Below are 24,387 nucleotides of genomic sequence, written 5' to 3'. Positions count from 1 at the left end.
ATCTCCCTTGTTTAGAGGAAGAGGCTCAGAGAGGGACAGGGAATGGCCCAGAGGCACACAGCAGCCAGGTGGCCAAGGCTGGTAGCTGCTCCCTAAAGGAGGTGTGGGGCAGCGGAGCCCTCGCCATGGCTGTTGTCAACCGCATGCTTGCGTCCGTGCGGTCCCCAGAACTCCGCCGAGGATGTGAGGTGAGGGCCCAGTGGTGCCACGGCCTGGTCCCGGCGCTCCCAGGGGGACGCCTGGGCCTCCGCAGGCTCGGGAGGCGGCGCGGGCGGGGGCTTGGAGGCGCGGTTCCGACGGGGGCGGAGGCTGGGCGCGCTGGAGGCCACTCACCCCCGCCCACCGCCCTCCCCGAACGCGCGGTCCCCCTTCTCGGGCGCGGCAGCGGAGCCTGGGCTGGGCGCCGGGGAGGCGGGGGGCATCCCGGAGGGGATCCCGCCCCTCCCCCCGGCCGCCGGGCGCCCGCACACCCACGTGAGTGCTGGGTCGGCCAGGATCCCGCAGGCCACACAGCGCATCCCGGCTCCGCGCCGGTGCCTCCGCCGTCCGGTCCCCTTGCAAGCGCTGCACGGTTCCTGGCGCGTCCCCGCGGCCTCGGCCGGGCGCTTCGCCGGGCTCCGGCTCCTGCATCCGGACGCAGCGCGCAGGCCGAGGCGCGGGCAGGCCGCCCCCGCCGCTCGCGAAGCTGGTGAGTGGGGACTCTGCGCTGGGACTCGCCTGGAGCTGGGGCCCTGAAATTCGGAAAGGCAGCGATCTGAGGCGCGCTGGGCTCATCCTGGGGTCAGACGGGTGGGGCGTCCCCTGCGCCCACGTCCCCTCACCTCTCAGCTGCTCTTTGTCTCAGCTTCTTGCCCCTTACTGTCGCCGCCACGTTTCTCCCGTTCACCCTGGTGAGTTTCCTATCGCCTCAGTTAGCCCTAAGTTCCCTGTCCATCTCGTGGCCTCGGCTCACGGACCTGTTGGCACCGCTGCCCTTGATGCCTGGTCCGTTTACAGGACTCGGTTCCCTTCCCTACCAAGTCCAGGTGTGTCTAAGTCTGCAGGGAGTCTGAATGTGGAGTGTGTGTGTGTGTGTGTGTGTTTGGGACTGAATTTATGAGTGGTGTTGCCTTCCTGAAGAGTTGTGTGAAGATGAACGTTTCAACCTGGATGAATTTGAATGTCTCAAGTTGTGCATTTGGTGTTCTTAGTTGTGTGTACTTGTATGTGTGTAGGAATTATATGAGTGTCTCTGAGGTGTGGAGTTTCATTTACGACGGGAAAATATACAGGGGACTGTAAATGTGTGTGTGCGGTTGTGTGTCTGAAGGTGTACATGAATGTGGCGGGTGCGTGTGTAGGAGTGGTATGACTGCATTCAGTGGAGTTGCATTTCTGGAGGGGGATGTGCGGTTGTATGTGTGAACAGTTTGTGTGACTGTGTGTCTGTGCAGGGTTGTGGGTGTGTCAGTTGCACACAGAGGTATAAGAGGTTGTGTGTTCCCCTGTGTGTGTGTGATGTACGTGATCTCCAGCCTGTCTTATCTTCCCCTCACTCCTCTAGCTAGAATGCATTGAGATAAAATGTATAGGGAGAATTCTCAATTTGCTCACTGTATCTTCCTTTCTTTCCAATTGCTCTGAGGGGCAGCTGGCAAATCTCATCACATCTAAAGTCTGGTGGTTGAGGACACCAGGCGGGAGACCTGTCCTTGAATTCTTCACCCTGCAGGGACTGGGGATGCTAGAAGCATTTCCAGGGTAAGAAGCCTGAGAGGCAGGGACTAGTACCAAGAAAGACTAGAACAGAAGGAGCCCAGGGTAAGGAGAGAATTCCCCCCAATCCAAGAGAGATCCAGAAAGGCCCAAACCTAGGTCTCATTTGAAGTCTATTTTTTAAAAATTAATGTTATTTTTAATGGATGGATCACAATGGCATGTATTTACAAATAATGCAAGACAGAACTGAGAAAAGTTGATAGGAAAACATTCTCCCACTATAGCAGTTTTTCTGTTCTTGATTATGTATGTGTTAGGTTTCTGCTTCTTAACAACCACAGTAGACATCTATTTCAAGGTCACTAGATGCTGTTCTAAGTGTCATAGGTTCTTCTGTAGGCTGGGGGTTGGCAAATTTTTTCAGTAAAGAGCCAGATGGTAGGTATTTTCAGCTTTGGGATTCATTAATCTCTGTTTCAACCACTCAACTCAGCCTTTGTAGTTTGAAAGCAGGTGTAGATAATACATCATGAATAAGCATGGCTGTATGCCAATAAAACTTTATTTACAAAAACAAGCCCAGAGACCAGATCTGGCCTGAAGGCCATGGTATGTCTTGTAAGGAAAACTCCCTTAGTCTCGATCTTAGCTGAGTGATCACTCTTGGTTCCACAGGCAACTTCCTCCTATTGTTTGGTGACTAGAAACATAATATTCCAGAGGTGAGGGAAGGCTTATGTTTCCTGTCTGGGATTTTGTCACACCAAGGTGAGAACAGCATCATGGTTTTAAGAGACTGTTCTATTTGGAACAGGATCCCAATTGGGGATGGGTTCACATTGGGAACCAGGGCTTAGACTTGGAGGAAGCATAGCCTGAAAAGCCAAGGCAAATGCTCCATCCCTTGGATATGGGGGGAGCAGAGAGGGCAAGGAAGATGGTGATCCCAGAAAAGTAGCTGATTGGCCAGTAGCAGCAAAAAACAAGCAAACAAAATGTCCAGGCACTTACATACTGGTGCAACTGAGACCTCCAAGAGACTCCAGCCCTGGATAGACTCGGGTGCTGGGTGTGAGCCTGGGGGTGGAGTGATGAGTGGTACCAGGGAGCTATGATCTCCTAGAACAGTGGTTCTCAACCTTCTTAATGCCGTGGCCCTTTAATACAGTTCCTGTGGGTCGCGATGCATAGGTTGAGAATTGCTGTCCCAGAAGATAGCAGTGGGAAGTGAACAAACTCTCTTTATAGGTGTGAACAACCCAGGCAAACTAAATAGTTACAAGAGTGCAGTACAGGAAATAATATTTAATGTCTTCCTTTGGTTCATAGAGACTTTTTTTCTAAGAGTCAGATGAGTTTGGTGTATTGGGGGAGAAATAGCACATTCAACTGAAAAGAATGTATGATAAAGATTGTTTGCAAAGATAGGCGCTTACGAGGAGGGAGGGAACAGGGATGGGACCCAGGCAGAGGTCCAGAGGATATATGTTATACCAGAGGATTGTCTCAAGGGAGCTGTGGACTGGCAGAGGGACCTGGGAGAATAAATGCTTCATCCATCGCTTCCCACCCTCCATTCTTCTGCTGCCCTTTCCACTTGCCAGATTGAAGGGGGAGAGAGAGTCTGAGAGTGGATTTAGAAAGATGAACAGATTCTCAGGATGCCTGGATTAGGGTCACTGCTACCTTTTGGGTACGAGGTCAGGCTGGCTTTAGGAAAGGAGGCCCAGTGCCCAAAGCCCACAATACTATTAGGGATTCATAGAAGTGTTTTCATTCTTTTCATTTTTGAGTTGGCATGTAAAAATTGTACATATTTATGAGTTATAGAGTGATATTTTGATATTTGATGCAGTATGATGTATCAAACGTATGCTTATACATATATGTATAAGCATGTAATGATCAAATCAGGGCAATTAACATATCCATTACCTCAAATGTTTACCGTTCTTTGTGTTGTGACAGTCCAAATCCTCTCACCTGGCTACACAGGTATATGTTCACCCTACAGTACAGCAGAACACGAGAACTTCTCCTATCTAGCTATAATTTTATTTTTATCTTTTGGAGATTGGGTCTCTCTAGGTTGCCCAGGCTGGTGTGCTGTGGCACAGTAATCTCACTGTAATCTCCAACTCCTGGGCTCAAGCTTGCTTGGCCTCCCAAAGTGCTGGGATTCACCAGCTCTCTCCTGTATCCCTTAATCAACCTCTCCCCACTCTCCCCCCAACCCATCTGCCAGCCTCTAATACCATTCTACTACTTCCATGATGTTTCCATTTCTTTTAAAATCAGGGGAAAAAATGAACTTTTAGGTGACAGAAAATGTTTTAATGTGTAATATTAATATATCCATTTTAAAAATTGAGGTGAAATTCACAGAACGCAGAATCAACCATTCAAAAGTGTACGATTCAGTGGCACTTAGTACTTTGACAATGTTGTGCAACCATCACCTCTATCTAGTTCCAGAATAATACAGAGTCCAAAAAGCTGCCCCTAAAGTCACCATACATAGGAAAAATGGGAAATTGTAGCCAAAGGTATCTTTATGTACAAAATATTCATTACAAAATTTTACAAAGAGGTGGCCAGCACAAAGAGAACATTTTGTAAATATGTTTTAAAATTTTGAGGGGCTTCTTTTGGGATGTTCTCTATTTATCTTTATACCAATGCAGTTATAAAATATTTCACTATCTACATTCTTTTTTAATGGAAGATAAGTTCCTCAGGCCGGTGAAGTTGTAGTTTCTAAGCTTCTCTATACATGTCAGGTGCTTTGTTGGTAAATGGATGGAAAGGTTTTTATTTCTATTTTTTAATTTAATGTTGATGAAAAATATAACTAACATTTCAAGTAGTGCTCTGAAGTTTTCATTTGAGATACCTTTTTTAAAGAAATGTAAATGATAATACACAGATGTGGTCAAATGTAAAGCATTTGAGACACAAAAGTCTGAGGTGTTTTTTTTTTTTTTGTAGAGACAGAGTCTCACTTTATTACCCTTGTTAGAGTGCCGTAGTGTCACACTGCTCACAACAACCTCCAACTCCTGGGCTTAAGGGATTCTCTTGCCTCAGCCTCCTGAGTAGCTGGGACTTACAGGCTCCCGCCACAACGGCCGGCTATTTTTTTGTTGCAGTTCCGCCGGGGCCAGGTTTGAAACCTCCACCCTCGGTATATTGGGCCCGCGCCTTACTCAGTGAGCCACAGGCGCCGCCCAAAAGTCTGAGGTTTTGCCTGCTACCCCAGAGGGACTTGTGAACATCACTCTGGGTTCAAGAATTGTCATCCTTTCTTTCGCAAATGACTCCCACCATCCCTGTCGCTCATCTTGCCATTGAAGCAGAGTAAGTGCTTTATTGCGCACCTGCTGTTTGCCAGGGACTGCTGATTTTGTCCTTATGGAAAACGTCCAGGCTGGACATCACACTATTAATTTTGGGACTTGGTCCAAGGTTTGGAGCTCCTAGGAGGAGCTAGGTTTGTCTAGGGTTTTGCATGGTGCTGGCACTTAGCAAAGGCTTGTAAGTTTGGTTAGAGAGCTGGAGCAACCCCCAACCGCCTGTGATGATCTCAGTAAAATAAGAAAATGGCAAAAGCTCCAATTAGTTTGTGGTTTTCTGCCCTGCTCTTCCCAGCCCTCCCCAGGAATAATTCTGGAGACTTTGACCCTTTCCTTACAGGACGTGACCCTAGAACTCTGGACAGCGTCTCAGGTGTCCCAGCACGGGCACATCGGAGCAGACTGTCCCCTCCCCTGCCTTCTGAGTTTCTTCCAGTGCCCACCTTTCCACCCCATCCTTTCCCCCTCTGATCATACCCGCCTTCTTTCTTGTCCCTCACCAGACCCAGGCTTCTCTGTCGCCCGCAGATAGACGATGAGCAGCCATGGCAACAGCCTGTTCCTGCGGGAGAGTGGCCAGCGCCTGGGCCGGGTGGGCTGCCTGCAGCGGCTGCAGGAGAGTCTGCAGCAGAGAGCGCTGCGCATGCGCCTGCGACTGCAAACCATGACCCGCGAGCACGTGCTGCGCTTCCTGCGCCGGAATGCCTTCATCCTGCTAACCGTCAGTGCTGTGGTCATCGGTGAGCTCTGCCCCCGAGGGCGGGGATTCTGGGAAATTCCCGGCCGGCTCCCCCAGTTATTTGCTTCACCTGCCATTCCCACCTGCACACAAGTGTCTCCCCAACCCCATCTCTCCAGCGCCCCAAGGACACATTCCTGCAGATGGCTACGCACATGTGCAAACACATCTGTGTTCTGTGCATACAAGGTCACGTGTATATTGATGTGTACAAACACACTTTACATGTGTTCACACACCCATAAGCATGAACATATGTTCATGCATGAAGACAGGTGCAAATATGTAAACCAGGGGTCCTCAAATTTTAAACAGGGGGCCAGTTCACTGAGCCTCAGGCTGTTGGAGGGCCGGACTGCGGGCCCGGGACCAGTAGGCTACTAAGCAGGACAGGCAGCGGCGGCAAAAACACCTGGCCGGCTGCATGTGGCCCACGGGCCCGCTGGCCTTAGTTTGAGGACACCTGACACGTGCATACTTGCACACATGTATTAGAATTTATGAACACATTCACACCTGCACATACATTCTTCCAAGCACACATCCAGACACCTAGGAGCTTGACTACACTTATACCCCCGTGTTTGAAAATAGCGACATACATACAAATCACACTTATAGATACAGCTAGGAAGTACATTCACATGTATGGCTGACATATACAGGCGCACATACATGCTCTCAAGTGAACACACACTGTCACATGTGCATGCATATGTAACATTAAGGGGTGCAGACATTTTATTATTTTTTATTTTTTTTTATTTTGCAGTTTTTGGCTGGGGCTGGGTTTGAACCTGCCACCTCTGGCATATGGGGCTGGCGCCCTACTCCTTTGAGCCACAGGCACTGCCCGGGTGTAGATATTTTATACATCTATGCACATATCAATATAGTATCCCATAAATTCATTTTTTTTGCAGTTTTTTTTTTGGTGGGGGCTGGGTTTGAACCTGCCACTTCTGCTATATGGGGCCAGCGCCCTACTCCTTTGAGCCACAGGTGCTGCCCATAAATTCATATATTTTTATAGTGCACACGTGTACCAATGCATGCACAAAATACACACATCTGTAAAATGTTCTTTTCTTTCTTTCACTCTGACCTTCACTCTTCTGGGGATGGATGGCTCCTGCCTGGGGCTCAGTGACCCAGACTTTTTTTCCATGGACCCCTCCTTTTGGCCGTAGGGGTCAGCCTGGCCTTTGCCCTGCGCCCATATCAGCTCACCTACCGCCAGATCAAGTACTTCTCTTTTCCTGGAGAGCTTCTCATGAGGATGCTGCAGATGCTGGTGCTGCCTCTCATTGTCTCCAGCCTGGTCACAGGTGAGAGAGCCCAGGCCACTGTTGGCTTCCAAGAGTCATCCGGATTTAGCTTCTGGCTCTGTGTTCATCCAGCTTGAACACAGAGCTAAGGCAGTAACCCTTCCCCAACTCAGTGCCTCAAACATGCAGTCTACATCTTGACTAGAGTCTTTGGCCAATGCCCAGGTCGCAATCAGACTCAGGTTCCAGACCCCATAGGACCTACACCACGTATCTTAGTAAGCTTCCTGATCTTGTCTTTGGAGGTAAAATGTCAGCCTGCAAGAAGGGTAGGTATCATCCAGAGGGGAAAGAAGGGCTTGGAGGGGCAGCCAGGAAAGGTAGCTGGTGTGGATGGGCCATAGGGTGGGATGTGGATGAAGGTGTGGAATGTGAGCAAATGGAGGTGTCAGGATGGTGAGTGGACGTGGGATGGGAATATGATTGGTTTATTCAGGGGTGTGAAAACTGTTTCTCTAGAACAGGGGTTCTTAACCTGTGGGTCACAACCCACAGGAACTGTATTAAAGGGCTGCGGCATTAGGAAGGTGGAGAACCACTGCTCTAGAGGGCTAAATAGTGAATGTTTTCAGCTTTGAGGGCCATATGGTATCTGTCAACTCTGTTGACTCTTGAACAACAAAAATGGGACTTAGGATTTCTGTTGAAACTCCCTTCATGCAGTTGAAAATCTATATGTAACTGTTGACTTTCCAAAAACTTTACTACTAATAGCCTACTGTTTACTGGAAGCCTCACTGGTAACATAAGCAGTTGGTTAACTCATATATTTTGGATGCTATATGTATTATACATTGTATTTGTACAATAAAGCAAGCTAGATAAGCCCACTGTGGTGGCTCACACCTATAATCCCAGCACTCTGGGAGGCTGAGGCAGGTAGATTGCTTGAGCTAAGGAGTTTGAGACTAGCCTTAGTAAGAGTGAGACCTCATCTCTGAAAAAATAGCCAGGCGTTATGGTAGCTACTTGGGAGGCTGAGACAAGAAAATCACTTGAGCTCCAGAGTTTGAGGTTGCTGTGAGCTGTAATGACACAACACTCTACCCAGGGATTGATCTCGCTGTCTCAGGGGTGGCAGAGGTGGAAGAAAATCCATGTATAAGTGGATCTCAGCAGTTCAAACCTGTGTTTTTCAAGGGTCAGTTGTATTCATTTCTGCTGTTGTAGCACAAAAGCAGCCACAGACAATGTGTGAACAGCTGGGGATGATTGTGTTCCAATAAAACTTTATTTACAAGCAATAGGCAGTGGCCAGTTTGTCAATCCCTGGATGTAGGGATAGGATTGAAGAAAAAGGGATGAAAGAATGGTTTCTTCAGTTGGGTTTCCTAAAAGCAGAGCCTAAGATGGGCATATTTGCACAGATGGTTTATTAAGGGGTATCTCTCAAGAGAAACTCATGAGGAAGTGAGGGTAGCAGAATACAATAGGGAAATCAGTGAAGCAAGGATGCAGGTTCAGAAGAAGGCGGGCATCTCGACCGGAGCCCACAGAGTCTGGAGTGTGAATGGCACCACAGAATTGTCCCCCCACCTCTGTCCTTTCCTGGGTCAAAAGAGCTGGCATTTTAAATCCCTTACTAGTCAATCAAGGGCATTGTGACTCCCCCAGGGCCTTGCTAGGTGAGGCAGGAGAAGGAGACAGGGTCACTGTTAGCAGCCCATCCTCGAGGCAGCTGAAGGATAAACATACTGGCCTGGTGAGCAGTGTCCAGGTATAGCACTGATGATATGACTGTAGTGAGTGTACACTGAGGTGGATTGGAGGGACCTGTGATTTTGGGGGTGAATAGCAGGTGATGAATGGAAAGAAAGTTAGGTTAAAGTATAAAATAGGGGTCAAAGGAGGATGGGGTGGGGTTTGAAAAGGGTGGCTTGTAGTAGGGTGAAGGTAATATTATCAGCAGAGTGCTGCTTGGGGTAGAGGATGGGGTGGGCTGTAGAAAGATGGTGGTGTGATGAATGGATGATGGGTGGGTTCTGGCTATAGGAGAAGGGGATGCTTGGTGTAATGGTTGTTGAGCTGTGGAGGGTGGAGTGGATGGATGGGAAAGTGGGTGGTGGGGCATGATGGCGCTGTGCCCTCTGTCCTCCAGGTATGGCATCTCTGGACAACAAGGCTACGGGACGGATGGGGATGCGTGCAGCAGTGTACTACATGGTGACCACTATCATCGCAGTCTTCATCGGCATCCTTATGGTCACCATCATCCACCCTGGGAAAGGCTCCAAGGAGGGGCTGCACCGAGAGGGCCGGATCGAGACCATCCCCACAGCTGATGCCTTTATGGACCTAATCAGGTGACATTCTTTCTCATTTCAGTGGGATTTCCAGCTGGACATGCAACAACCCATGCTCAAGAAAGAACAGACTAAAAGAACAGGCTGACCCAGCCTGAAAATGGCAACATCCAATGGTACCAAACTTCTGCCCTGGAGCCTTGCACATATCCTCCAACAGCTTCTACTCCTAAGATAAAGTCTTTTGACCCATAGGCTGGAGAGGGTATAACTACTGCTGGAGCATCTTGGGATGGGGTCAGAACAGTTGGTACTTTCCTGGTGTTCCCAAACTTCATTGGAGGGTGGATGATTTTCTTAGAGCAGGAAGATTTTGCTGGCCAGAAACAAGGCTAGCTGTGGTGTCTCACTCTGTTGCACCAGACTAGAGTGCTCTGGCATCAACCTAGCTCACAGCAACCTCAAACTCCTGGGCTCAGACTATCTTCCTGCCTCAGCCTCCTGAGTACTTGGGACTACAAGCACTTGCCACCATGCCCAGCTAAATTTTCTATTTTTAGTAGAGATGGGATCTCACTCTTGCTCAGGCTGGTCTCAAACTCCCCAGCTCAAGCAATCCTCCCACCGCAACCTCCCAGAGTGCTAGGATTACAGGTGTGAGCCACTGCACCCTGCCTCTTTGTGGTTTTTTGAGGTATCACTGGGACATGCATTTGAATTGAAATTCTTGAGGTGATATAGGACTTCTGGTCGGGTGTTCAGATGGATCTGGTTTTGAGGTCCATTTGCATCTCTTGGCAGCTGTATGGCTTACATAAACTCTCTGTGTTTTAGTATCTTTCTACATAAAATGGGCATGGTAATTGCAATCATTTCTAGGGTTATTGTGTTTAAATCAGATGATATAGGTAAGGTATGTATGTGCTCAGTACATGATATGTTGGCTACCCTTATTATTGTTACTTAGTATTATTGTTTTTATTAGTTATCGTTCTAGACTATTCCCTTCTAAAGTCTAACCACTTTCCTTTCTCTGATGTTTTTCTGCAGAAATATGTTTCCACCCAACCTTGTGGAGGCCTGCTTCAAACAGGTCAGGGGGAAGTACACAGTTGGATGAAGGAAGTGTGGAGGGGGGAGGGGCTTGTGTTGAGGGGATGGCCTAATGGGAAGTGGTGGGAAGGGCCTGAAAGAGCAATGGGCAGGGGCTTGTGGAGGAGTCTAGAATGTGTTTCCCTCTGGTGTGATGATCAAGGAAGGGCTAGAGAGAAGGACTTAGACCATGGGCTGCCTGGGTATGGGACTAGACAAGTACTCCAGGCTGGGGTAGAGATTCCAGATCTTCTGACCATAGATGATGAAGGAGGGATGCCCTTAAATCTGGCTGGATATTGCCCAGAGAGATTGTGAAAATGCAGACTTTAGACTCATTTTTCCACGCATTTTTTGTTCACTCCCTCAATTATTCTTTTTAAACCATTAATTTTATTTATAAAAAGTTATTTTTTAATTAATAAAAGTTATATGTATGTGTGGGGTATGACATGATGTTTTGAAATATGACTGCATTGTGGAATGGAGCTTGTTAACCCATTACATTACATATTAAGTTGTTTTTTTTTTTTTTTTGTGGCAAGAGCTCAGTCTGTCCTCTTGGTGATTTTCAAGTACACGGTACCTTGTTCTTAACTATAGCAGTGAACATTGTACAATAGATTTCTTGAATTTATCCCTCTTGTCTGGCTGAAATTTTGTGTCCTTTGACCAACATTTCCCCCTTCATCCCCAGCCCTTGGTAACTGTTGGTTTACTCTCTGTTTCTATGAGTTTGACTTTTTAACATCCCACATATAAGTGAGACATCCACCATATTTTATCTTTCTGTGCTTATGTCACTTAGCACAAGGTCCTCTACACTCATTTGTGTTGTCACAAATTACATGATTTTCTTCTTTTAGAAGGCTGAACAATATTCCATTATGTATCTTATTTATTTATTTTCACAATAGAAACTCTGTTGCCTGGGCTAGAGTGCAGTGGCATCATCATAGCTCACTGTAGCCTCAGACTCCTGGGCTAAAATGATCCTTCTGCTTCAGACTCCCTGTGGCTGGGACGACAGGCACCTGCCACCATAACTGGCTAATTCTTCTTTTTCTTTTTTTTTCTTTTGTGTGTGTGTGTGTGTGTGTGTGTGTGTGTGTGTATGGGGTCTTCCTCTTGCTCAGGCTGCTCTCAAACTCCTGGCCTCAAGTGATCCTCCTGCCTTGGCCTCCTAAAGTGTTGAGATTATAGGCACAAACTGCTGTGCTCTGTCAATATTTTATCTATACAGCTATTGATGGACACTTAGGTTGTTCCCCTCTCTTGGCTATTGTGAATATTGCTATAATGAACATGAGAGTGCAAATATCTTCTTGAGATACTGATTTTCTTTTCTTTTTTTTTTTTTTTTTTTTTTTGAGACAGAGTCTCACTATGTTGCCCTTGATAGAGTGCTGTGGTATCACAGTTCACAGCAACTTCAAACTCTTATGCTTAAGCAATTATCTTGTCTCAGCCTCCCAAGTAGCTGGGACTATAGGCACCCGCCACAATGCCCGGCTATATTTTTCTTTTTTGTTGTAGTTGTCATTGTTGTTTAGCAGGCCCGGGCCAGGCTTGAACTCGCCAGCCCTGGTGTATGTAGCCGGCGCCCTAACCACTGAGCTATGGGTGCTGAGTCTGATTTTGTTTTCTTTGGATGTATACCCAGTAGTGGGATTGCTGGGTCTTCTCGTAGTTCTATTTTTAATTTTTTGACAAACCTCAAGCTGTTTTCCATAATGACTTTATTAATTCAGTCACTCATTCTTCTTTGCATTGGTCAAATTATCCATTTACTCATCCATTTGTTCATTGAGATTTGCTGAATAAAACTTTCCAGGCATGGGAACCAGGAAATGATATTTTTTAAGGAATTCTCCAGGTGATTCAGATGTGCCCTCTGAACCAAGTTTGGGATCAATCTCTCTCTATTTCAGTTCAAGACGCAGTACAGCACAAGGGTGGTAACCAGGACCATCGTGAGGACCGAGAATGGGTCTGAGCTGGGAACCTCCATGCCTCCTCCATTCTCTATGGAGAATGGAACCAGCTTCCTGGAAAATGTCACTCGGGCGTTGGGCACCTTGCAAGAGGTGCTAAGCTTTGAAGAGACCGTGCCTGTACCTGGCTCAGCCAATGGCATTAATGCCCTGGGCCTTGTGGTTTTCTCTGTGGCCTTTGGGCTGGTCATCGGTGGCATGAAACACAAGGGCCGGGTCCTGAGGGATTTCTTCGACAGCCTCAATGAGGCTATTATGAGGCTGGTGGGCATCATTATCTGGTGAGTGCTGTGCTGTGCCAACATGAATGTGAAGCCAGGGCTGGGAAGTCAGGCTGCAGGGAAGCTGCTGAAGGACTTGTTGGACACTTTTGGCCCAAGTCATTTATGTATTGGTTAATTCACTTACTAACTCATTCATTCATTCATTGTCTTTCTATAATGATTTCACTCATTCATGCCTTTGTTCGTCTGTTCATCCATTCATTCTTCTGTTCATTTAATCATCTATATTTATTCTTCCTTGCATTGGCTCGCTCATTTTCTTATTCATTTGTTCATCCTTCTAGGCATTGGTTGATTCTCTCACGAACTCACTAACTTGCTCATTCCTTCATACCTTTCTGCAATGATTTATTCACTTATTTACTCCCTTGTTCATATGTTCATTCCCTTGATCTTCTGTGCATTGATCAAGTCATTCATTCACTCATTTATTCATCTCTACACATTCTTCTATGCATTGGATCACTTACTTGCTCATTATTCATTTATTCATTCTCTTAAAAAGATAAATTTAGTTGACAAGTTTTTTTTTGTTTGTTTTTTTAGAGACAAAGTATTACCTGTTGCCCTCAGTAGAGTGCTGTGGCATCACAGCTCACAGGAATCTCCAGCTCTTGGGCTTAGGCGATTCTCTTGCCTCAGCCTCCCAAGTAGCTGAGACTACAGGCACCTGCCACAATGCCTGGCTATTTTTTGTTTGCAGTTTGGCTGGGGCTGGGTTTGAACCTGCCACCCTCGGTATATGGGGCTGGTGCCCTCCCCACTGAGCCATACATGCTGCCCAACAAAGTTATATATATATGTGTCATAAAACATGTTTTGAAATATATATACATTGGGGAATGGCTAATTTGAGCTAATTAACACACACCTTGCCACATATACTTATTTTTTGTGGGGAGAACACTTAAAAATCTACTTTGAGTGATTGTCATGTGTACAATACATGGCTTTTAACTATGGTCACTGTGTTGTAGAATAGGTCACTTGAACTTATTCCTTTTATTTAACCAAAACTTATTCCTTCTATTTAACCAACTTTAATTAAAATCTTTCCAACCTCCTTGCCCCCATCCCTGCTCCCCAACCCCTGGTAATCACCATTCTGCTCTCTGCTTCTCTGAGTTCAACATTTTTAAGATTCCACATATAACTCAGATTATGCAATATTTGTGTTTTTATGCCTGGTTTATTTCACTAAGCATAATATCCTCCAGGATCATCTATGTTGTCTCAAATGACAGACATTTATTTGCTTTTCTATACATTGGTTAATTCACTGACCAACTCACTTATTCATTCATTCATACCTTTCTGCAATGATTTATTTACCCTATTCACTTCCCAATTTATCTCTTCATTCACTTGTTTATTTGTTCTCATTCTTCTGTGCATTAATTCACTCATTTTCTTATTCATATATTCTTTTATGCATTAGTTAATTCATTCATTTATACATTAATTTACTCAATTTATCCATAAGCTCATCCATGCATTAAACCATTGATTGACTCATTTATTTATTTGTTTAAGCCATTTATTCATTGAGATTCATTCTTTACTTATTCATTTATGCATTTGTTATTCTCTCATTGACTTAAATATTCATTCATCCATCCATTCACTTATTCATTCCCTTAACCACTCACTGTCTCATTCAGTAATCATTTATCTACTTGCTAATTATTCCTTAATTGATGCATTCATCTATTCATTTATTCTATACATTTCTTAATTCCTTAAAGTATTCCTTCACTCATTTAGCAGGCATTTTCCCAGACTGACTTTGTCTTGCGCTCTGGAATACAGAGATATATTATAGCATTCATTCCTCAAGGAGCTCACAAAGTGTTGAAGAAGACAGACAGGGTGATTGCCTCTGTAGTAAAGAGACACCTAGAAAGTGTTGGGGAATTGGAAAAGTGAGTGGTGAATGGAGGGATATGTAGTGAATGGTGCCTAAGAAGGTGAGGAGAGAGTCATGGAGAAGGTCACTTCTCAGCTGGACCTTGACAGGTGAGTAGGAATCCAACTGGACCATGAGAGGGAGAGGTACTTCAAGCAGAGGGAAGAGCACATGCAATGCTTGAAAGTACCTGAGTCGTTTGGACAATGGTGGAGAGTTCAGGAAGGTAAGAGTGTGAGATAAACTGGAAGTTGTGGTGGGAGATGTTAACAACGTTACCTGATCACAAATCATCCTTTGTTTATCTTCCTAAATAACTTGAAAATTATGTAAGGCACTTGAGGCCAAGTTGAGAGCTTGGAAAATCATGTGAGAGGAATAAAAAGAGGGGTGCCTAGCAAGGATAAACAGAGGATTAACAATGAGTATTGAAGGCCCTGCTGAGCTGGGAACCATGAATTTATAGAGATGTCATTGGGTCAGATGTCCAGATGTGATGTGCCAGGTGGCTGAGAGTAGAGGGCAAGAAGTCAAATACAGCTGATCCCGGGTTGAGGGAGTTTGCAAGGAGTGGGGCAGAAGGATGGAGTGTACTAAGAGGGGTTACCCAGAATAAGTATAGAGGGAGGTCTAGAAATACTGACTTGGAGAAGACTCAGCCACCACTCACCAGATCTAATCCTAGGCCCAGCTTGGGAAACACAGATGTCACTGAAGAAGTTTCCGGCATCCTTATTCTGAACCAACTTATTGCATCAACTTCTCAAGAGGACCTCACCTCCACCAATACATTCACCATGAATATGACCAATAGTAGAGACTTCAGTTTCTAAAGAGGGGGGAGTAATAGTTGAAGCCTGGGGGTTGGTGGGTGACCATGCAGAAACTGGCAGAAACTCATGGGATTGAGTGTTAAGCTGGTTTGGTGGGAAAGGAGGTGAGCCTCCCACAGTCTTCCTTTTGTTTTCTCAAGTTTCTTTCACTATCTGCTGGAGCCACAGTAGTTGTCACTGTGGTCCTCCAGCAGTCCTTAACGCATGCACACCTCAGAGTCTTTGCACTGCACATGTAAAGACTTCCCCCCAGATAGATAAGATAGCATGTCATCATTCAGGCCGCAGATTAAATGTCACTGCTTCAGAGAAGCCCTCTCTGACCATCCCCCTCTGAAGCAGCCGCATCCAGTGACTCTCTTTTGCAATTCTCACCACTTGAATTTTATAACTAGCATGTTTCTGTATGTATTTTCTGTTTTCCCCATTAGAATGTGTCTTAGTCTATATGAGCTGTTATAACAAAAATACCATAGACCAAGTGGCTTGAACAATAGACTTTCATTTTTCACAGTTCTGGAGGGTGGGAAATCCAAGATCAGGGTGCCCACAGATTCATTGTTTGGTGAGGGCTGTCTTCTGGTTCATGGAGGGTGTCTTCTTGCTGTGTCCTCACATGGTGGCAGGATCAAGGGAACTCTCTGGGGTCTCTTTTATAAGGACACTAACCCCACTCATGAGGACTCCATCCATATGACCTAATCACCTCCCAAGGAGCTTACCTCCTAACACCATGACATTGAGGTTTAGGATCTCAACATGTGTGTAAATTTTGAGGTAGACACAAATATTCAGCCATAGCAGAATGTGAGCAGAAGGTAAGGTATTCATTGAATGGATGCATACATACGTGATTTTGATAGGACAGATGGTTAAGATGTGGGTGGGAAATGGTGCTGAAATAATTCAGGCTGGTGAATGAGTATGAGAGTGCACTAATAGGAAAGAAAATAAAGGAGTAAAGGTTTCACGTGTGGAAAAAAGAATTGGGAGCAAGAAACAAGGGAAGTTTAGAAGGCCAGAGATCGGAACTATCTTGGCAGTGTCTAGGGAAGGGATCCTTAAGATGGTGATTATTTAGGAATAGGGAGGGAAGGGTTTGAATGGGGGAGAGGATGAAGGAGACACTTGATAAAGCAGTGATTTTTATCCAGTGTGCTATGAAAAATTTTGAAGATCATTAAATTATTTTCAAAGGATGTTTAAAGCACAGCAAATATATTCTTTTTTTTCTCTTTATTTTTTGATCCACATATTTGAAGTATGCAGTGTAAGTTTAACTATAAGTTCAAGAGTGCTGTGAGATAAAAAAGATTGCAAACCACTGTGGTAAGGTGGAGTTGTAGGAACTTTCCTGCTTTGGAGGGTGAGCTGTGGATGAGCTGGAGGAGGAGGCAGGCTGTGTTTGTGGGGCCCAGTGCTGTTTGTTAACGTATGGCAAAGAGTGGGGTGAAGCAGGGTGCTGTATGGGGGGCACTGCTTGGCTCTAGGGCCCTATATGGGCAAAGCCGTGGAGATGCTGGCTTCATACTTGCAGGGGAGGTTGGGAGGGAGACCTGACGGGCATGTGGCTTGGCCAGGTACGCGCCTGTGGGCATCCTGTTCCTGATTGCTGGGAAGATTCTGGAGATGGAAGACATGGCTGTCCTGGGAGGTCAGCTGGGCATGTACACCCTGACTGTCATCGTGGGCTTGTTCCTCCATGCTGGTGGCATCCTTCCTCTCATCTACTTCCTCGTCACTCACCGGAACCCCTTTCCCTTCATTGGGGGCATGCTGCAGGCCCTTATCACCGCCATGGGCACATCTTCCAGGTATGGCCTTGCTCCCTGCTGCTGCACCCTCCCTGGGCTCACTTCTTGTTTTTCACGGGCTCTCCTGGGAGTCCTGCCCTCTGTCTCCCATAGACACTTCTTCTGAGTTGTACAGTAATGTTGGGGGCCCTTGGAAGTCTCTCTAGGTGGGCTGGTCTTTGTCCTGGTCTGCCTCTTCTGGTCCCCTTTTCTACTTTTCTGTTTTTCATTTTATATGGAGGAAGAAGGAGATGCCAATTTTGAGGTTAAGAGGAAGGTTCCAGAATGCCCTGTGAACTCAGTTATTTTCTAGCTCAGAAGATCTCATCCTCTCCTTGAGATGGCATCTGGGAGCTCTTTTGGCTTTATTCTCCCTTTTTTTTCTTTAAGTTAATAAAAAGCTCCTCTTCCTGCATCATCCAAATTCAAAACAATTTGAAAAGTAACACAAGAGCCAAACAGATGGAGGGAAAATATTATTTTTAAGTTGCTCATAATGCTGATTGGTGAACATGCCTTTTGGTCCAAACATGCCAGACCAATGTAGCTGTATACCAGAATTAAACTCACCTGGTCACCACCAAGCTGGACACCAAAGGCCAGCTCTGTGAGCTCAGGCTTCTCACCAAACTACATAAAGCTGACCAGATAGAGCACAAGTCTCATGGGCAGGCTTATCCCAAACGAGATGCCCACTCCTTCTACTAAACTTGCCAACCAATGAAGTCATCCACCCCAGGAAGTGGCAGGATGAGAGGTGGGGGGAGAGAGAGAGAGAGAGAGAGAGAGAGAGAGGGAATGAATTAGCATGGCTGAGGTCACTCCGCATGCCAGGAATTAGGGTCCTGAATAAGATCCCTCTTTTAGCCCTAAGCTGTGGGAGGTCAGCAGACTGTTAGTCCTCTCCTTTCTGGGAGTGAACAGTTGGTGTGAACTAGTGGCATAAAACAAGTCTCGAAGTGGGCTAAGAAATCCTCAGCCTGGGGAACCCCTGTTGTTCTGTTCTCTCTGTGTGGTGAGGAGATCCCCCTTTCCCATGCACAGTTAACCGAAACGTTATACCACTGTCTGCCTCTGGCTGAACCCTCACCTGGTCATCTCATTGTTCCCAAGGGGAACTCGTTTCTGGCCCATTGCTGCCTTGGCCCCGCCTGGCCACGCCTTGTTCTCGGCGCCACCCATGGCCACGCCCCATTCTCAGCCCAGCTTCTGGCCATGCCCCACTCTCGCCAACTCCACTTGCGAGTCACACCCTGTTCTTGGACTCATTTTATATGGAGGAGAGAACCAGATGCTAATTTTATGAGCCATGGGTTCAGCCACACCCCACCCAGCTGTGCCCTGTTCTCAGCCATGCCCCGTCCAGCCACGCCCTGCTCTCAGCCTCTGGGGCTCTCTCTCTCCCCAAGCTCTGCAACACTGCCCATCACCTTTCGCTGCCTGGAGGAGGGCTTGGGTGTGGACCGCCGCATCACCAGGTTCGTGCTGCCCGTGGGGGCTACAGTCAACATGGATGGGACTGCCCTCTACGAGGCCCTGGCTGCCATCTTCATTGCTCAAGTCAACAACTACGAGCTCAACTTGGGCCAGATCACAACGATCAGGTGAGGTGGTTTGGGTGGAACCTCTAGCAGATGAGACCTAAGAGGTCGATCATCAGCTTGGCCAGTAGGGGGAGGAGGGAACCACAACTGGAGTTCAAGGGAGCCCCAGGATGTTGGAAGGCCCCAGTGCCAGATGAGTGAAAGGGCGAAACTTTCCCACCTGAAACTGTTGGGAGCTGGAAAGATATTCCAGTGGGTTCTCTCACAGGCTACTGTGGGAGATCCCTTTGTCCAGTGTTTTCCAAAGTGTGGTTGGTGCATCCTAATAACCTGAGGTTCTTCTTATAAATTTAGATTCCTGGGTCCCAACATCCAGAAGTGCTAATTTAATTATTATAAAAATAAGCAGACGTTATCGTCTCCTTCAGGTCTCTGCTGTAATGTTGCCTTTAAAGGGAAGCCCTGTTTAGAATTATACATCTGGACTTTCCTCATATAGCACCAGCTGCCTTAGTGTTTATTTTACTCATTTATCTCACTTATTGCTTGTTTCCCCACTAGAAGGCAGGCTCTGTGTGGGCAAGGACTTTCTTCTCTGGGAATTTCTGCTAGGTGCCTAGCACATAGTAGATGTGTAATAAATATGTATTCAGAGAATGAATTTATTGAATGCTCTGTAACCGTTCTTGGCCAAAGTGCCAATGTACACACTCTGAATGAGATGGCCCTCATTTCCTGGATCCAGGAAAGAATGACATAAAGATAATTTCAAAGGAACCCTTTTTTTTCTTTTGGGGGGGTCAGTCATTGTAATGATGACTTCTCATGGGAAACTTTGAGATCACTGGGAGTAAGGAAGTTATCAAAAGGCGTAAGGATGGGAGAAGTTTCAAGTAGGCCAGGGGACTAAGCATCAATTCCATCTTTTTCCTGGGAATCTGTGGAAAGAGATTGGTGGGTAGCCAGCTTGAGATCCACCAGGTAGTACTCCAAAAGTTAGTAGCATGTAGTGATTGGATGCCTGGGACTTCCTAGTTTGGACCTAATCTAAATTTAGCTCAAAGAAGTTTGAGTTGGCTTTTTAGATTCAGGTGGAATTAACTCATCTCATTCAGAGCATGCTGCATGCCTCCTGAGGGCACCCGCAGGTGACTGTTCATGCTGAGGCTAGAGTTAGGAGAAGATAGGGTAGTGGTAATAGCACCCCTCCTTGAGGCTCAGTATTTTTTAAGGAGACCAAATTCAAATAGGATAAACTAAGGAGAAATTGGGTGACCTTTTAAAAAATGATTGAAAATTTTATTGGTAGGAAGCATTTATCACTTGTTAGTACTGTATTGTTTTTGTGGCTCAAACAACCCCATAAAGTGGGCCTATGTCTCCTAAAGATGAGGAAATGGAGGCTCTTGAGTTTATATCCCAGCTCATGAATGGAGTCTATTTGACTCCAAAGGCCATTCCACATCCAGCAGTCTAAGTATTGCTCAATCACTGTTCTCATAGAGCCATCACCCGGGCTAGGTCTGGCCAGTGGCTTCACATTCACAGTAATAGAATCTGGGAGGGGGCTTCAGAGGCCATCAGAAAGAGGCACCAACACCTTTCTTAGTAAGCTCACTGGCTTTAAAATCCTTCTTGGCACATCACACCAGGCAATCAGAGTTGATGCAGGAGATAAAATCTAGCTTGTCCCTGATCCAGTCTGACTTTCTCTGTTTTCCCCTACAGCTTTAATGAAATAATAACTGACAAATAAAAGTTGTATATATTTAAGGTGTACACCATGATGATTTAATATATCGCAGTCAAACTAATTAACATACTTATCACTTCACATAGTTACCTTTTTTTTTTGTGGTGAGAATACTTAAGATCTATTCTCTTTGCAAATTCCAAAGCATACAATATAGTATTATTAACGACAGTCACCATGCTATACATTACATCCCCAGAACTTATTCATCCTAAAAATAAAACTTTGTGACCTTTGACCTATGTTTTCCCATTTCACCCACCGCGTCAGCACTAGGCAACCACCATGTGTAAGTGAGCTCATACAGTATCTGTCTTTCTGTGTCTGGCTTATTCCATTAAACATAATGACCTTCAGGATTTCCTTCTTTTAAAAGGATTAATAGTATTTCTTTGTGCCGCCTTTCCTCTATACATGCATTTGTCAAGGGACACATAGGTTGCTTCCTTATAATAATTTTATTGGTAGGTATAGGTAGGTACCTATTATATTATAGGTAATATAATAATGCGTGGGACCATTGTTACCTTTTTGAGATACTGATTTTGTTTCTTTTAGTCAAATGCCCAGAAGTGGGATTACTTTATCATATAGTAGTTCTATTTTTAATTTTTTGAGGAAATGCCATACAGATTTTTGTAATGATTGTACAAATTTACATTCCCACCAACAGTTTACAAGAGTTCCCTTTTCTCCACGCCCTTGCCAATACTTGTTATCTGTTGACTTTTTGATAGTAGCATCCTAATAGGTATGTGACCCTCTAACTCAGTGGTTCTCAACCTTCCTAATGCCGCAACCCTTTAATACAGTTCCTCATGTTGTGGTGACCCCCAACCATAAAATTATTTTCATTGCTACTTCATAACTATAATTATGCTTCTGTTATGAGTCATAATATAAATATCTGATATGCAGGATGGTCTCGGGCAACCCCTGTGAAAGGGTCCTTTGACCCCCTAAGGGGTCGCGACCCACAGGTTGAGAACCGCTGCTCTAACTGATGGTGGACCACTGTGTTCATTTTCCACCATGTGCTCTGTAGTTTCCCCTACCCCATATATAGTAATATATATTCTTTTCGCTTGCTCAGCACCATAGATGATTTTGCTTTTCTAGTCTATTTGTTTCTTTTCCCCTCCCCTTCCCTTCCTTTCCCTTCCCTTCCCTCCCTCCCCTCCCTCCCCTCCCCTCCTCTCCTCGCCTCTCCTCTCCTCTTTTCATCCTCTTTTCCTCCCTTCCTCCCTCCTTCATTCCCTCCCTCCTGGCATCGGCCCAGTTCACTGCAGCCTTCAACTCCCGGGCTCAAGGGATCCTTTGGCCTCTGCCTCTTGAGTAGCTAGGACTTCAGGTGCATGCCACTGCGCCTGGCTAATAGTTTCTATTTTTGATAGAGAAGGGGTCTCACTCTTGCCCAGGCTGGTCTTGAACTCCTGAGCTCAAGTGATCTCCTGCCTTGGCCTTCCAGAGTGTGAGGATTACAAGTGTGAGCCATTGCCACTGGCCAATAGATGATTTCTTCTTGGCCCCCCTTTCAGAGTCCCATTTCCAGCACATGGACCTGCTGTATTGATGACTTCCTTCTAGCACATGTGCATACAGGGAGCTCACTTTCCCAGTTCACGGCTGTGCACCTCTGCATTTCTCCAGGCTTCAGAGGCAGCTGGTTTCTTACCTAGTTTTGCATCTACTAAACACATCATTGAACCGATTTCCAACCAGACGCTAGCAAAGAACCACACCTGCCATAGACCCTCAGTGGAAGTCACTTGGGGATTTGCTTTTTATTTGGGGGATAATTTAATTAATTAAATAATTCATTTCTTGCATATAGTATAGTGTTTGCTTTTAAAAAATTCTCTTTTTATTATTGTATACATTGAAGGTGTACACCATGATGTTTTGATGTACCTAGTGAAAAGATGACAGCAGGTAAGCAGTTCAACACAGGAAACATCACATAGTTATCTTCCTTTTGTTTTCCAGTCAGAGCACTACCTAAAACGCACTCTCTTAGAAAATTGCTAGTGTACATCTCAATATTAACAACTGTGGTATTCATGCGGGATTTTAGAGCTCTAGACTTATTCATCCTACATAACTACAATTTCACATCCTTTGACTATATCTCCTAATCCCCCATTGCCTCTGGTCACCACCATTCTTTTCTCTGTTTTTGTATATTTGACTTTTGTTTTTTATTTTTATTTTTTAGATTCCACGTACAAGAGAGCTCATGCAGTATTTTTCTTTAACGTGTCTGGCTCAGCTATATAATTTAACATGTCTTGGGGAGCTGATCCCTTCCCTTCTGTGTGTTCTTTCCCTCTCTCTTCCTCATCTCCCCTTTCCCTCTTCTTCCCTCCCATGTTCTCTCTCCATGTGCAGCATCACAGCCACAGCGGCCAGTGTCGGGGCAGCTGGCATCCCCCAGGCGGGCCTGGTCACCATGGTCATTGTTCTCACATCAGTTGGCTTGCCCACTGAAGACATCACACTCATCATAGCTGTGGATTGGTTCCTGTGAGTGTTCTTCAGGCTGGACCCTGGGATGTAGGGTGGGGGGGAGACATGCAACAGGGCTTTACCCATCAGCCAGAAAAACTTCTCTTTCATCTGTTTAATAGGAATTCCATGGGAGGGATCTGCCTTGTAACTGATTAAAAAATTTTTTTAATTTCTAGAGGTGAGGTCTTGCTATATTGCCCAGGCTGGTCTTGAATGCCTAAGATCCTCCTGCTCAGTTTCCTGAGTGGATGTGACTACAGGCATATGCTACCATGCCTGGCTGCATATGCTTAAAAAGAAATTCTGTGGGAGACAGAGTGAGACCCTGTCTCAAAATTTTTTTTCTCAGCATTTAAAATTGGGAGGTTTATATTTTTAAAAAGTCTGGACTTTTTATCCCCACATGGGAGGAGCCATTAGCTGGGCCTGAGTCCCATTTGACTGTCTCCAGCCTGCCTTAGTCAATGCCGCTACTGATTTAGGCCTGACCTGGTTTACTCGCAGTGGTTACCTTCCTAGTTTTATATGATTTCAGCTCATGACTCTTAAATGGTCTGTATCATTTTTTAAAAAAGTCACACTGCTAAGATCAAATGTGATCATCTTAGAGCTGGTCCAACCTGAGTTTGTTAGGAGAAGAAACTGAGGAAAGAGAGGTAGAGGAAGCTGCTTCAGGTCATGGGGTCTTGGGGTCATGGATTGTACTGGAATGTGAGCCCTAATTCTTTGGTGAGGGAGCTTTCCCCACCTCCATTGCACCCTTTCCATGGTAGAACTTTTCAAGCCTCCATTAACCATTGCTTCTCTCTCCCCTCCACCAGTGACCGGCTTCGCACAATGACCAATGTGCTGGGGGATTCGATCGGGGCGGCTGTCATTGAGCATTTGTCTCAGCGGGAGCTGGAGCTGCAGGAGGCTGAGCTCACCCTCCCCAGCCTGGGGAAGCCCTACAAGTCACTCATGGCCCAAGAGAAGGGGGCGTCCAGGGGTCGGGGAGGCAACGAGAGTGCCATGTGAGGGTGCTCCCAGCCCTGCCACCCAGAAAGGAGGGAAGGGGGCTGGGAGAGGAGTCCTGGGGACAATCTGATGCCCAAGTGACTGTGGGCTGAACATAACATGTTCTGCTTAGCTTGTTTAGGGGGAGGAAACCAAAATAAAGGAGCAGGAATGAAAGGTATCCAAGGCTTCTTTTCATCTCTGAGGATATGCTGAGAATTTGAGAGAGGACAGTGACCAAAGGAGAGCTGGAAAAGTTTCTCCTAGGTTTGGGGGAAGGGAAGTTTCATGTTTAACAAGAAGAGAGTTCAGATTGTGCTCTT

At 45.8% G+C, this 24,387-nt stretch overlaps 1 protein-coding gene across 1 annotated transcript; it reads left to right on the top strand.

Moving 5' to 3' along the window:
* The first annotated feature begins 486 nt into the window (after positions 1 to 486).
* SLC1A6 (solute carrier family 1 member 6) lies at positions 487 to 24,245 on the top strand. Its single transcript, XM_003796499.3, has 10 exons — positions 487 to 688; positions 5,584 to 5,791; positions 6,981 to 7,118; positions 9,217 to 9,421; positions 10,412 to 10,454; positions 12,385 to 12,728; positions 17,051 to 17,284; positions 18,673 to 18,867; positions 22,949 to 23,083; positions 23,890 to 24,245. Exons 2-10 carry the CDS (start codon positions 5,587 to 5,589, stop codon positions 24,083 to 24,085), a joined length of 1,695 nt encoding a protein of 564 aa, XP_003796547.1. The 5' UTR covers positions 487 to 688; positions 5,584 to 5,586; the 3' UTR covers positions 24,086 to 24,245.
* The last annotated feature ends 142 nt before the right edge of the window (positions 24,246 to 24,387 follow it).

The sequence above is a fragment of the Otolemur garnettii genome, unplaced genomic scaffold (assembly GCF_000181295.1).
Source record: "Otolemur garnettii isolate 467f Iridium unplaced genomic scaffold, OtoGar3 scaffold00105, whole genome shotgun sequence".
Taxonomy (NCBI): domain Eukaryota; kingdom Metazoa; phylum Chordata; class Mammalia; order Primates; family Galagidae; genus Otolemur; species Otolemur garnettii.
The sequence above is the reverse complement of the archived record's forward strand: the minus strand, read 5'-3'. Positions and strand labels throughout refer to the sequence as shown.

Bases quoted from the DNA above. Each gene is read 5' to 3' on its own strand.
- SLC1A6 (XM_003796499.3), top strand. From the start codon at position 5,587: ATGAGCAGCCATGGCAACAGCCTGTTCCTGCGGGAGAGTGGCCAGCGC. The intron at 5,792-6,980 runs GTGAGCTCTGCC...TTTTGGCCGTAG, and splicing joins CGTCAGTGCTGTGGTCATCG to GGGTCAGCCTGGCCTTTGCC. The intron at 7,119-9,216 runs GTGAGAGAGCCC...TCTGTCCTCCAG, and splicing joins TGTCTCCAGCCTGGTCACAG to GTATGGCATCTCTGGACAAC.